General features: G+C 38.5%; 1 protein-coding gene across 1 annotated transcript; it reads right to left on the bottom strand.

The window, feature by feature from the left end:
• Positions 1-1770: 1770 nt before the first annotated feature.
• LOC146132060 (uncharacterized) lies at positions 1771-12581 on the bottom strand. The gene is made up of 9 exons (XM_083397197.1): positions 12381-12581; positions 11622-11759; positions 10758-10866; positions 8513-8817; positions 8077-8122; positions 7072-7215; positions 3220-3357; positions 2144-2304; positions 1771-1872 (listed from the first exon to the last, which is right to left on the bottom strand). The coding sequence occupies exons 1-9, from the start codon at positions 12579-12581 to the stop codon at positions 1771-1773; spliced, it is 1344 nt and encodes a 447-aa protein (XP_083253323.1).
• Between the last annotated feature and the right edge of the window lie 1687 nt (positions 12582-14268).

The raw sequence follows: 14268 nt of genomic DNA on the forward strand, positions 1-14268 counted from the left end.
CTTTACAGCATTGTCGACTAAGATGTAAACTAGCAATACTGAATAATTGAGCGGTGGTTACTCCTATGACAAAGCGTCGCGGCGTCGTGTTGACCAGCGGGATATGCGCATAGAAAATGACTAGTGAAGAGCCTTGTTGTGTTAAGAATGAAACCCAAGAAAAATAATAAAACATAAAAACTTGCACCAGGCAACCTGTCAATCAATCAATATCGCTACCATGGTGTAAACGAAGTTATAAATCGTCTGTTCGGCTGTAATATTGCATCAGAACCTAATCACTAAAAATATTGAAAACAAGCATACGTTAACCAACTTATATAATTGTGAAATAGTTAAATGAAAAAGACTTTGGATTAGAGATGGAAACAATTGTTGCTGAAGTATAAGATAATCTGTGGCGCGACGGGCCATCCGGTCAATTTCGAACAATAAGGTTTTATCAGTCAGCTTCAGCGACGTGAAGATAGCCGGAAACGACGAACCCTTTTTGTTCATGGTGTAATGACCTTGGCTGAGTCGGAAGGATGCGATGAACTATTTTTGTAAAAGTGCGGTTTTAGGGTTCTAGGAGTTAACAATTATCTCAGTTAATTCCGTGTTGAAGTTCAAGCGCATGCTCTGGCAGAGTCGACCAGATAAATTTCACTTGAAAAACATAAATAACCTTAAATTTCGCATTTTTACCCAATTTTGCGCTTTTCGGCAAAAAAACAACTCGATCTTCTTATACCTGTACATGTTCAAATGAGCTTAAATTTTGTATATAACGGTTGTAGGTGTCTATCTATTAAAATCCATATGAGGCAGGTGGGTTTGAAAAAAAAAAGATTTGACGACCCGCCCTTACTATATATGTTCCAACTATTCCAGAAGACAGACTGTATTAACGCGTTGCAAAAATATATAGATTCTAAACAAGCCATTTTTTAAGAATTTCACTAATTCTTTTTCAGTCAACATAATAGTGTCGTAACATGTTAAAATATGTTGTCACAAACAGTGCAGACTTAAAAAAAAACATGAATTGCTGCTTTTTTATAAAATTTCCAAATTATGTACAGAAAAAATTTGACGTGATAGAGAAAAACTACTTCCATTTTCCGAATCAGTGACCTCGAAATAGGGGGAAACGCCTAATAGGGTGGCTGGAACTTTCAATGACTCTAAATTTGTAAACCAGTGTATTTTATCATGCTGATAAATTATTCAATAAGTTTAAAGCCAAAAAATTAAATAATATCAGATATAAGCTTAAGAAAAGAGATATTTTGCTTTCTTTATATAAAAATAAAAATTGCTCGTTAAGTAATAAAAGTTTTATACTGGGTGGGTGGAATAAAATAAAACAAACCAAAATAAGGAATAAAAATAGAAATATTTTTTTCTTCAAAAAAATGATTATAAACACTTTATGTGGTATGCGCATCAAAAATCAATTTAAAAATAGGCAAAATTTGAGCGAAATAAATTCCAAAAAAATCCTGCCAGAATGACAATGGTCTTTCTTCCGTTAACTTTTGCATACTAACTCAAGCATGACGATACAAAGTTACCCAAGCAAAGCGTGTATTATTTATTTATGGCGCCAGAAAAGTAAATCTTTTAAATAGAAGCCTGAAAAGACACTTGGGCTATGTCGGCCAAGAAAGGTACAGTTCAAGCAACCATGCAGAAGAGATAAATGAAATAGTAGTCCCACACCCGACTACATGACAGAAAAAGTCAAGAAAGTAAATAAGGCATTTACACAGCAATTAAGACTCGTTGTTATTCGTAATACTCGTCCTCATCCGGTTGAGCTGTGAGAACTCGCTCGTAATTCCAGTTGTTTCGGCGGCGTTGTCTAATGTGACGAACGTACAGACCAATCTAATACAAGATAATTTAATTTTATCTAAGAAAGTATAGGTTTTTTAATTAACGAATAATATAAAGACGTTTACAGACTTTGATTATACCAACCTATTTCTACAGTTATATTCAGTTATACAATGCGTCGGGTGCTTTTCATGCTATTGGAACTTGTTAATAAGATTTTACATATTATAACATGACTCTCCTTACACAAGTTATTCAAAAACAATAAAAAACTAAGGTTTTAAACCAGACAGTACAGTACCGTACGTTAACAGATACCTACCCTCTTTCTGACTTTGTACAGAACACAAATGGACAGAACTACCATTGCACTGGCGAAGAGCACTAGAATACTAAGCATGGGCAGTTCCTGTCTGGCATCGTGTCTTGTGATCGAATCCAATCCTTCTGCCATTATTCGCTGTCGTAGCAACATAGCTTCCCCTAAAACAGAAATAGCAACATTTAAAAAACCGAGGAGCCTAATAGGCGTTGCTTGGAATTGGTTTGTATTTTTTCACCTAAATTAAAGGCGGGTAAATTAAAACAGCGTTCGGGAACCAATAGCTCGCGAGCTATATGTGGCTCTTTTGGTAACGCCATATGGCTCTATTGATGAAGTAATTTTGCCCGCAGATAAATCAAAGCTATCGTTCTAGCATGATGTGAATAAAACTGCACGCGCCCATGGCCCTTTCCAAACTGTACTTTATTTTTTAAAACATGACGAGAGGCACCTTTTCAGCGCTTCGCGCGAATACTATTCGTCTATTGGTGGCTGTTAGTCCGTTTGACGAACAAATAAACAGCCCTACTTAAATTAGGTAGCATTTTGTTTTAACATAAACTCGATGTTAAAACATGTTATATGACTCTCATCGAAATACAACCAAAAGTATTCCGCTTTTATGGCTCCCTCGGGTCAAAAGGTTCCCGACCCCTGAACTAAAGTAAAGATTGTAACAGAGATGTACCTTCAAAATTATCCCAATTAGGTTGTTGGCCAAGTTGCTCAATTTCCAAAACTCTGCCCACGGGGAATACATCGCCTTTTTAATAAAGAAAAAAATTCACTTTATAATTTGTCTTCGTTTTGTAATTTTCACAATTTAATTTTTACCACCGTTAATTTAGCTATTCGTAAAACGACAGACCGAACAAAATTATAAGCTCTAACTGGACTTGAAAGTTAGTAACGATGTACCAACTTTAAACTTTGGGCTAATCATGTAATGAATAATTGCACCAAAGTTACAATATTTTTAGAAAAAAAAATAGTTTTTTAAAAAAATCCCAAGTTCAATATTTTTGAAAATTTTGACAAAAAAATTAATTTTTTTTGACATTTTTCGTTTTTACCGTTAATTTGAGTTCCATCGTCGGCTGGAAACGTTTCTCCGATTTCCAGGATGTTCTCCAATAGTTTAGGATTGCTTTCGAGAACTTGGGACAGGATCACGCCTTCTTCTTCCTCGCTTACGTGGGCAAGGTCTATCACTGTGAAATATAAGCGAATTGGATTTGAAGCAGGAGTTCTTAAACTTTTTTTACCGCAGACCACTAATTTTTGCTTCGCGTGGACCAAGGTAGACAAGAAACTTTAAGAGTTGACCTCATACATTGACGTCACAATACAAAAAGACTTCACAATACCACTCTTTTTGGTCCAAAAAATGTGAAAAGGAGTTGGTATACATTCAGTGCAAAAACGTTTTATATTAAATAAACTATTTTCTTTAAAAAAGTAGTTACTTTTTAAACATACACCAATATTTCAATAAGGTCCTCGTGGACTCCTTAAAACTAGCTTTCGTACCACGAAGATGTCCCTGGACCCCATTTTAAGAACCATTGATTTAAAGGTATTTTTAAGTCCGTGTATTGTGCGCAGTGACAAAAACATTACTTCTGTATCGGGGGTCCTAAACAATACTCGGGTAATTACCTGGGTGTGGGTACAAGCAAGAGCATAGCAAACTGACACGTCAGTCGCCATAAAACGTTTCCCCAAAAACTGAGCACTGGCAGACGCGGTGGATAACTTTTTGGTGGATAAATTTTAAGTGTTTCTTTTATGCTGGCCAATTGTCTTTTTAGCTCTTTCAAAGCAATTTAGTACTCTGCCGCCTTAAACATCGGTGGCGTTTGTGTTGTAGAAACGTAAGCAAATCTTTATGCAACCATATTCCAGCTTTTTAAGATATCAAGGTGTTAGGCGATACCATCTATTCTAGATAGCCATTAAGGACACGGTCAAATTAGTAGAGGGCACGACGCCTTTTTTGTTTGTTTTCTTGAGCCGCGCAAAACAGTAACGAAGTGGGTCACCTTTATCAATAAAAAACTAAAGAACGCATGATGCTTTAAAATATGGCTGAATAGCATAATGTTATTTTAAAAACATGGTTATTATCCGATAAAGCCCGTATGACATAACTGTATTATATTGCTTTTAAATATGTTGTTTAAGATCCGCGGTTCTCATTCCTATTGCTCACATAGCAAATTTTCAGGTGCTACGCGAACAGTGTTCTGGTGTTATGCTGAGTTAAGAGAACATGGTAGCGGGTCGGATAACTGTTCGGATTGTTTTGGGGTCGGATATATAATTTGATGTCGAACTTTAGAACTTGAATATCGTTAGAAGAGCTGTATTAAGATGTATTAAATTGTCGTTCAGTTGTTTTTAATATTATCACGAATTAGTATGGAATTTGCATCACAACATTTCAACTTGATTAGGACAACATGACTAGGGTGGTTTAAACCTTTTCATTTTTGTTTTCGTCGTTTGCAGGGCACTTTAGTTTATGGTTTTTACCGCGTCACTCTCGAGCAAGATGAAGCGCTTTTACGAGTCCAAGTCGATCGCCAAACACTACGCGAAGTACAGGGCTGGTTACGACGACGCAGTGATCGGTGATGATGAGCTATCTCAGGCGGAAAAACAGCGGCGCCGCGACACAGGGCAAGTTCGGCTTGATGGTAAACGTGGGCTGCGGCACTGGGCAAATAACGACCCGCTTCGCGCCACATTTTGACAAAATCCTTGGCTTGGACGTCAGCGCCAATCAGCTGAGTGAAGCGACGGCAGCTAACACGCACGATCACGTGATCTACAGTGAAGCGACTGCCGAAAGCATGCATGAAGTGGCCGACGGGAGCGTTGACCTTATCGTAAGCGCAATGGCAGTGCACTGGTTGCGCGTTGTAAAATCCGACGGCTGCCTGGCGCTGATTGCCAAGTCCATGCCTTTACTTACTGGAAATTTACCCGGTCCTTACTGGAAAAGAGCCACGGAAATACGACAATGCGACAATCAGGGAAAAGTTCATGAAGGTTGGCGTTTTCGACAGACCGGCTTACAAGGAATTTACCAGCGATTACCCGAACATTTTCGCGGCCATACCGTCCAAAGATAAAGAGCATTACGACGAGTACGAAACCGTCCAAAAGTGGGACCTTGAAACGTTTGTGGGCTATCTGCGGTCGATCGACGCATAGGCGTAGCCAGGGGGTGTGTGGGAGGGGGGCTGAGGGGCTATGCCCCCCCTAACAAAAATTTATAAACATTTTACTCTTAATAACTTGTTTTCTTTAGCATTTATGAGAAGTACCACAACAGTAGATCACAGGCATGCCACACCTTTAATTTTCATGCGTTGTTACGTCACAAACGATGTAGTAAAAGGTTTGCTATACAATAATGTAGTTTTACTGCATTCAGTTTTTTCTCTTTAATGGGTTTTTGTGTATTACGTTAACACTCAGTCAGTTGCTGCTCGGAACGGTTTGCTAGCATTGTTATTTATGTTCGTTACGGCAGTTAATACAATGACAAACACTAAACAAAAAATTCCAACTTTTTGGCCCCCCCCCCCAAATTTTCGGCTGGCTATTTCAAAACCACCAGGAAGTAAAAGTGGAAGAGCTCAAACGCAAGGGTGTCGAAATAACGGACGAAATACTGAAATCGGTCGACCTGGCGCTTGAATTCCGCTCCGAATCAGGAAGGGGAATGCAGGTCGACGACAGTGTGCCGAATTCGGAAGTGAAAAGCGAGGGAAAATCGAAAGTAGTCATTCTTTTGGCGTGCTATTTGGACTATTGAATCCGTTTCGACTTACAATCACGTCGCTTTCGGGCGATATTGTCAATGATTAGCAGTGGTGCAATGACTTGACCTAATTGCACCTAAGTCACTGTTTTTAAATGGTTTGACTTGACGTAAGTCTTTTCGGCAAATGGGTTGAAATCAAGCGTTTTCATCAGGCTTTTTTTCTATAAAATTCGGTTATATTTCTTAATCTTTCTACATAAAACAATTTGCTTGCTACATGTATTTTTAAGTTGAGTAAAAGCTCATATTTGAGCGACTTTACCAATTTTATTATTTTACCGTTTACATTTTTTGACAAGAACTTGACTTTGAATTTATTTGGTATAAATATGACTTGACTGGGACAATTTTAGATTTGGTATGATTGGGGCACGTATCTTTTTTGTCGTTATTATTTTGTTGTTTGCTGCCTAGGACCAATGTATCTTTGCTGATTGCTAAATTTTAAAATACTATACAACAAGTCAACATTTTTTTATTCGTTTTCTTTCCACATTAGTAAAGTTGATGGACATCGAAAGTTTTTTTTAGGTTGTATCATAAATTAAGAGTATTTTTATGAAGACTCGTGCTTACAAGTCGTTCTTTGAGGATTTATTACACCGTTTCTTAAAGAAAATGTAACACGTAACACCAGCTTTGTAAGCAAATCCTTTTAAAATGACTGAAGTCTCAGTCAAGTCACTTGCAAACTAACTTAAGGCTGAATCAAGTAGATTTCAATTAATCACAAGTTAATCCCAACTCATGCCATCGGTTTCTCAAAGCAAAAAAAAACTCTTTGTCAAAAAATGTTTCGAAAATTTACAAGTGGAAAAACATTTGAGTTAAAAATTGAGCTAAATGTTTGTTAATATATTTGTAAAAAAGTAGACTCCGCACTGGTTTCACCAAAAGATAAATTAATTATTTATCAACGTAGCCAGCTTGCACTAAAGAAATACTGACGATGGATGTTAGAATCCGGGTCGATTGAGCAACTGAGGACAGGAAAATCCTTTTTGCGGTACACTGGTAGTTGTATTGGATTTCTCTTATCGTTAAACAAACTTTCAATCATATTTATTGTGTGCGGAAGTAGGCTACCAACCTGTTCCTTGCATATCGTCGTAGTTGTAATTGTAGTCTGCAGCGTCAGACGGTCTTGTGTTGAGGAGCTTAGGATTGGGCCTGAACACATCGCTGGCGTTAAAACTTGCCAGCAGGTCGCCGATCGCCTGGCTGATATCTATACCTATAAACAATAGTGTATATTGGAGTCAGCAGGCGAGGCAAAACTGTCAAAGGAGCCAAGCTAGAGGAAACCAGATGCCAACGCGGCGTCGCTATTGCCAATCAAAACTTGGTATTGTAGCAATTTAATGCGCTAATGACAAGTGACTGTTCGAATTTATCTGTTTAAGGCAGTTGCAAGCCTGTACTGCTGGGGAAGTAACTACCTAGCCTTGTCAGCTGAGAGCAAGCTAGCGTATTGTTATGTCAGCGCAGCGTCGCTCAAGCGAAACGACGATGCTGGGTGACTTTTGACACCTTAGAACTGTGGAAGCGAAAAAGGCAGCCATATGCTATAAATTCAATATTGCCGAAATGTAATTTTCTTGACGCAGAACAGATGTGCGTTTTTATAAAGGCTACGCTTGCTCATTGAAGTTTAAGGTTACGAAAAGCGTAGCACCCTGAAGAATATTGTTTTCTGTAAGGTTTCCTTTGCAGGTTTACGTGGCTGATTGTTGCAATATGTTACTAAGCTACTTCAGTTTCTAGTTACAGTAGTTATGCGCTTTAAACTTGAATTTTGTTGAGTTGAAACTTATATTTCAGCATTAGGAATGTTTATCAGTTTATTTACAGGGGTCAGAAAACATAAGGCTACAATAGACAATTATTGCACTTTGTTGTTTGAAATAGTGGAAGAATATGACTGTACGAAATTACGAATATTTGTATTACTTATGGTAATATTGCAAGCACAAACGCTCTGGTTTGGCCGTTTGTAATGTGCTAGGCTTTAACTGAAACTTAGTTTACCATGTAGGCCTACGTTTTACTGTGGGCCAAATAAGTTAGTAGTATTGTTGACCACAAGGGCACAAACCTTCATCATCAGGTAGGTCTTCCATTTTATCTTCGTCAATGTTTTCCTGTAAAAAGAGATGTTCATATCACATTCTCTATAGAGGTTTCAATAAGTCAAAGAGTTAAATATAAAGGTGATTTAACGGCCTATTTTGTTGGCTCGTACACCTTTTGTGCTCACCTATAAAATAAATCTTTAGAACAAAAAAAAAGGGTAAATTCATTACATTTTAAAATGTTTTGTTGCAATAAAAACTATTCCAGATGTTTTTGCGTCAAAAAAATACCCTCAAAGAATAGAGCCGCGCAAGCGCGTTTAATCTAGATTTGAGCTTATTTTTACCTTTGTCATTCTCGAAACCTAACATTACAAGCAAACACTCATTTAAAAGCGGTTTAAAAAATAATTCAACAACACAAAGGTGTATTCCGCTGTTTCTCAAAGTCTCAAATACCTCATCGACCGTTTCGCTTGCCGCCTCGACATCGAAATCGACCGTCCCGATCGTCGCGTCCTCTTCCTCTGTGACGTCACCAGTAGCTACGTCATCGTTTTCGGGGACGTCGGGGGTGGCACCTTCGCTTGGCGGGGTTTGGGCGTCGGCGGCCTCTGCGGCGCGGGCCATGACGTCCTCGATGTAATTGTAGTTGAGTAGGTAGCCGAAGCAGATTGGGTGGGCGCCGTCCAGCCCGCAAACACTTGGACAGGTGGCCGCCGAAAAGAGAAGGTTGTAGGTCGGCTCGAACCATTCGTCCTCGCCTTTACGTAATCAGAAGCAACAAAATAAGGGCTAGTGCTGGTGTTTTAATTTAAGGCCCGTTTACACTTCAGCTGCGCTGAGCTGAGCAAAGCGTAATATACATTTAATTTCTATTTTGGCGAGCGTTTAACACTTTGCTAAACTCGTGCTCCCTGCAAAAAAGTTACGCTTTGGATCGATTTTCACGCCATCGAAGCGTAAAAGTGAATTTTCCCATAGTCTGTAAATTTGCCTAGTCGCAATTTCACGCCGAGCTCAGCTGTAGTGTAAACAATTTCATGTCCATCTCAGCTCAACGTAGCTGTAGTGCAAACGGACTTTAAGGCGCAGCGTATAACTTTAAAGTTCAAATAACACCTACTCTATTTGCTTGAGCATATATAACGTCATTTTATATCGGTACGTTTTGTCCAAAATATCAGGTGTGGCAATCAGGTTTGATCCTTTGTTTGAGGAGCGCACGATTTTTTTAGAAATGACGTCACAAAATTACGCCATGACGTGGCGTCAAAAACAATAGTTCAAGTTTTTGTGAAATTTTTGATGTGGAAGAATTTGTTCTCCGGTGTGCATTGAATTCTTATGTTGCATGTTTCCGGGTCGGGTACACACGATTAGGTAATAAAAAAGATGCAAAGTTGGGTAACCCGCATCCTTAGCCAGAAACAACATTAGGTTAAACCTAACTCAGATGTTATGTGCTTTTTTAACTAATTTACAAATTCAAGACGCAAATCACAAATATTTATTTGTAACATAGGTACCGTATCTGAAAACTAAACTTGAGTGGTCCCACGCAACTAAAACCGTTTGGGTTGTACTGGAGTGTGTTTTATTTAATATCCTGATTTAGCAAAACCCTCAATTCACTATTGCATAATTAAATATTTGTATTTCAAAAAGTTGGCAGCCCATGTAAAATTCGTAGTGTTGCTGTAAGATGCGGTAAAACCACAGTACGGTGTTTGATTTGTTAAGCTCCGGTTGCTGGAAAAAATGTGATTATCATTGATCCAAACGTTAAATTCGATTGACGAATACCCAACAGAAGCAGGTTGCGTTTGGTGTACACTGTACATGTCACGTACTTTTTTGGCTTGTAAAATACCACAAAATGCTTTACTTAGATGTTTGACCCCGACCCTACACGAAAGCGTTACTGAAGCAATATTAGGGCAAATGCGTTGTCTGAATGGCATGTCAAAACACCGCAGGGAAATGGGACAAGTGCCTGGAAAGACACATTAGCCGTGAAAGCACTTCCATTCCCATTTCGTCGCGTTTGATCCACTCTTCTGGGATTCAAAGCGCCGGTACATAATGTGACTCACGACGCAAAACGGAAAACATTGACCAGAGCCTGTCAGTTAAAAACACTGTGGTAGGCCAGTGCTTGGGGCCACACGTTTAGAAGCTAGGCTTTATTACTACTATTCTCTAGCCCTTGGCCTGTTTTGGGCCTCTTATTACCCAGTCGTCTTAGTTCTACCTTTTGCTTTTTTGTATATGTAAGGTGCGAAAATGCAACGTAATTAGGGCCGAAAAAAAGGAGATCGGGCCTGGTTTAAAAGGGCTGTGCAAACTGCCTGGTTTGACAGTTGCACCCGAGCCACCCCGGGTCCGCGTCCATTTGATCAGGAAACCTGTCTCAGCTGTGCAAAAAATACCAAAACTGTCATTTCAATCAAAATGCTCTTTTCCAGCATCTGTAATACCTATGAGTTGGGCTGTTTTTTATACTTAGCCTACTTTGCTGCTAAAATAAAATGTCATACAACATCCACTAAACTATGAACTAAATTGCCGGTAGCGTATATCTTGTGCTTGATAAGCCACTTTCACACTTTACCAATAGACTACGTGCAACCAGTATTAATTGACCGTAGCTTACCGATTTTATTAACGTAGGTTTAATAGCAATCGTTACTGTTTGACCTACCTGAAGGGTGCGGGAATAGCTTGGGGTCGTTTTCCCTGAATCCGAGTAGGGTGTCACAAATATCGTCATCGCCGATTTCAGCTTGGATTGTGGTAAGGCTCAGCATTGTCTGCAAAAAAGTGCCCCTTCGCAGTTAACCTTGTTACACACATACGCCGTATTGGTTTTTTATGGATGTACAGGTTTAGCAATTTGTTTGAGTTTGTACGACCCTGGAATCCTTAACTTTGTTCAAGAAAATGTTTGTGGTAAAAAGTTTACGCGTTAGTCCGAAATATAAAAGTGCTTAGCTAATAAAAGGGTTTAACCTCAGTGTTAAAAACAAGTATTTTGGAATAAGTAAGAATCCAGTCCTAGTCAAGTCATTTCTAAAGTATCAGTCCAAGTTAAACTTTTTAAATTGATTAACGCGTCTGATTGTATGACCAATAACCTATATAAAAAAATAACAGAAACGCGACATTTAGCAAGTAAATAGTTTTAATTTGAAACATCAAAATAAATAACGAAAAATTGCTTGATAAAAACACTTTAATCTAAGTCATTTGTCCAAAAGACTTAAGTCAAGTCAAGTCAAGTCAATTAAAAACAACGACTCGATCCCTGAAAACAATAGCGCAGGGGCGTTTCTGTGTCTCGCTCTCTCACCTCTTAAAGTCGCGACATTTATTGTATAAATGTCTGCTACTTCCGATTATCAGGAAGTGAGATTTGCAGACACCAGAATAACCCTCCGACAAAGCCCTTCAGTATGTTATTAAGAAACAATGTTTCATATGGAATACTTATCAGTTCTTGCTTAAGACACGGAAGAGCTCAATATTCCACCCCCATATAACTGTTCGTCATTTTTGACGTAATTACCTGGCGTTCTTCGTCGCCTGCTCCTTCCAGTTTGCATAGCGACTTTGACGTGTTGTAGAACGACCGACAGATTCCAGCGTAGAAGGTGGTGGCGTCGTATTTCACGTCGCAAGCGCTACGAAATGTGGGGTGAAAGTCCTGCGGGAAGTTAAAATTGCTTTGTTGTGATCGAGGCCGACAGTATTTTTTATGGACTCCAGCCGTAAGACCGAAACTAGAACACCACCAATATCGCAATAAAACACAGTTCGGAATAAGGCTAAGATAGGACTAATACCTAATAGTCGTGATAACGTCCAAATCAGAATAAGACCCAGGACCGTCGGAATAACACCTAAATGTCCGGAATATTGGCTATGCAACATTTTTTTAAACTCTAACCCCAGCCGTAACTTTATCACTTACTCCTCTAAAAAAATTCAACCTTAACCCATTTTTTCTTACGAGTATAACTTGACTTCTTTTTGATGGAAGTTTTTCATTTTTGATAAATAACTATACATTTTAAGGTAGAAATAACTGCGCTAGATCGCAAAACATAAATTAAGGGTATATTACGCTTTGGAGTCATAATCAGAACTTATATACAACCGTAGTCTCAAACGAGTGTTGATATTATATCACTTGGAATCGAAAATCGTCTCTTATCCCAGATATCTACAATAGCGAGTATACCTTCTTGTATTCACAGAACCCAAACCGTAAGATGTATTTAAGAAACAAAAAACAAAACTCCTGCTAATATCTTGTCAAGTTTACCGGTGGCGGGTACACGCATTCGTTCTGTGTCCAGTATGCTTCCGCGTCGTCCGCTATTGTGCTCGTGGGTGGGGTTGGGGGTGATGGGGGCTTCGAGGGTCCCCTAAACACGTCGAAGGGACTTTGGGCCGACGCCCTTTGACCAACAAAGCTTAGAAAAAACAGCAGCAACACCGCGGCTGGATAGTTCAAACTCATCATTTTTATGTTTCTGTCAAACAACGTTTTTTAATGAACTGCAATGGCACTAAACAGTAATCATTGTTCAGGTGTGATGCAATTTTGGAAACTTATACGCAAAACAAGTAAATTAGCCTACACAAATTGTAACTTATTTGAAAAGCAGATATTTTTGCTTTGCAATATTCTTTTATATTTTCTCGACTTTTTTTGTTCAAAAACAGAACACAATCGAAAAAAGGGCATACGGTTTAAAAAATAAACCACCTTTTTTATCGCTCATTGTAATGACATAGTGGCATAAAGGTTACTCAAAAACGACCAAAGGGCATTTGAATGACTTTCTCATCACCTGGCGCTTTTTTAAAATAACTTGTTGTTATTTATTAAGCTGAAGCAAACACGCCTTTAATCTACTGCATAACCGTAATCTTATCACAGTCGTTCTCCTACCCATTCATCTTCAAGCAAAAAAACAACAGACTAAGCCAATCGGTGGCACGTTGTTTTAAGTCACAGAATATGAAACCGACAAAAGAAACATATCGATTTTTGCCATCGTTCATCTTTCAAGTGCGCCACAGAGAACAGAGTTTTGAACATTGCGCTAGTCGTACGTGTCCGGTTACAATATTAGAGTGTTCTATAGCCACTTTGAAATCTTTTCTTTCGTGGTGCCTTTCCAACTTCTAAAGTGTGCAAGGTTTTTAAAGTAGCGCAAAAAAATGTTAAAAAATGATCATGAAAACTGAAAAAAGTTGGACAAAAGGCCCTAAATATAGATCAAAACTGGTGCCTGGCCGTTTGAAGTGGTCTCGTAAACCGACCTATATTGCGATTAGAAATTCGAGTGCCCTTGTGGAAGTCTCTGTTTTTCAGGGTATGAATTTATTGTCCGCTTTTCAAATTGCGACAGTTGTTTTGATTTTCCGCGTGACGAAATTTTAAGTTTTGTGGCAACCATTTGGAGCACGTGGTTTACATGTTATTTTGTCAAAGTCTGGTTTAACGTAATGGCTTTAATTGTTGTTCAAGCATAAACACATCGCCGCCTAAACGTCGGTCGCAATGTTCGTCCTTTGTGAAACTAGCAGTGTGTAAACAAGTCAATTTAAAATGAAAAAAGTCCCAGTCAAGTCATTTGCGAAAACACCCCAAGTCCAAGTCAATTGTTTTCAAAAAAAATAATAATTGAAGTCCTGGTCAAATCAAGTCATTATTAAAGCAAGTCAACTCCAAGTCAAATGACCGATGAAAAAATATAGCGATAAACCATTAAAATTCGTAAACTCATCCGATTATTATCAGCAATACCTGAACTTTTTGTTTTAAGTGAAAAAATTAGCAAATTGTTTTAAGTGAAAAATTGAGATGTATCTAACTGAATTTTATAATTTATAAAAAAAAATGTTAAATAAAAAACACTTAATTTCAATAAAAGTCGTTTGCCCGAGAGACTTGAGTCAAAGTCAAGTCATTTACCAAAACTACTCTAGTCAAGACAAATCATTTGAAAACATTGACTTAAGTCATTTCGACATTGGAAACTAGCGTATTTAGAAACATCCGTAGTATGGCTTGTATTTGATTGCAGGCAAAACCTTAGTTGGGTCAGCCAGCGAAACAAGCTTAACATAGAAAGCGTGCGAAAGCGCATGCGTAATGGCTGGCACCATTGCGGGAGTAATTACTGCTAAATGCCTAATCG

The sequence above is a fragment of the Ascidiella aspersa genome, chromosome 9 (assembly GCF_963924565.1).
Source record: "Ascidiella aspersa chromosome 9, kaAscAspe10.2, whole genome shotgun sequence".
Taxonomy (NCBI): Eukaryota; Metazoa; Chordata; class Ascidiacea; order Phlebobranchia; family Ascidiidae; genus Ascidiella; species Ascidiella aspersa.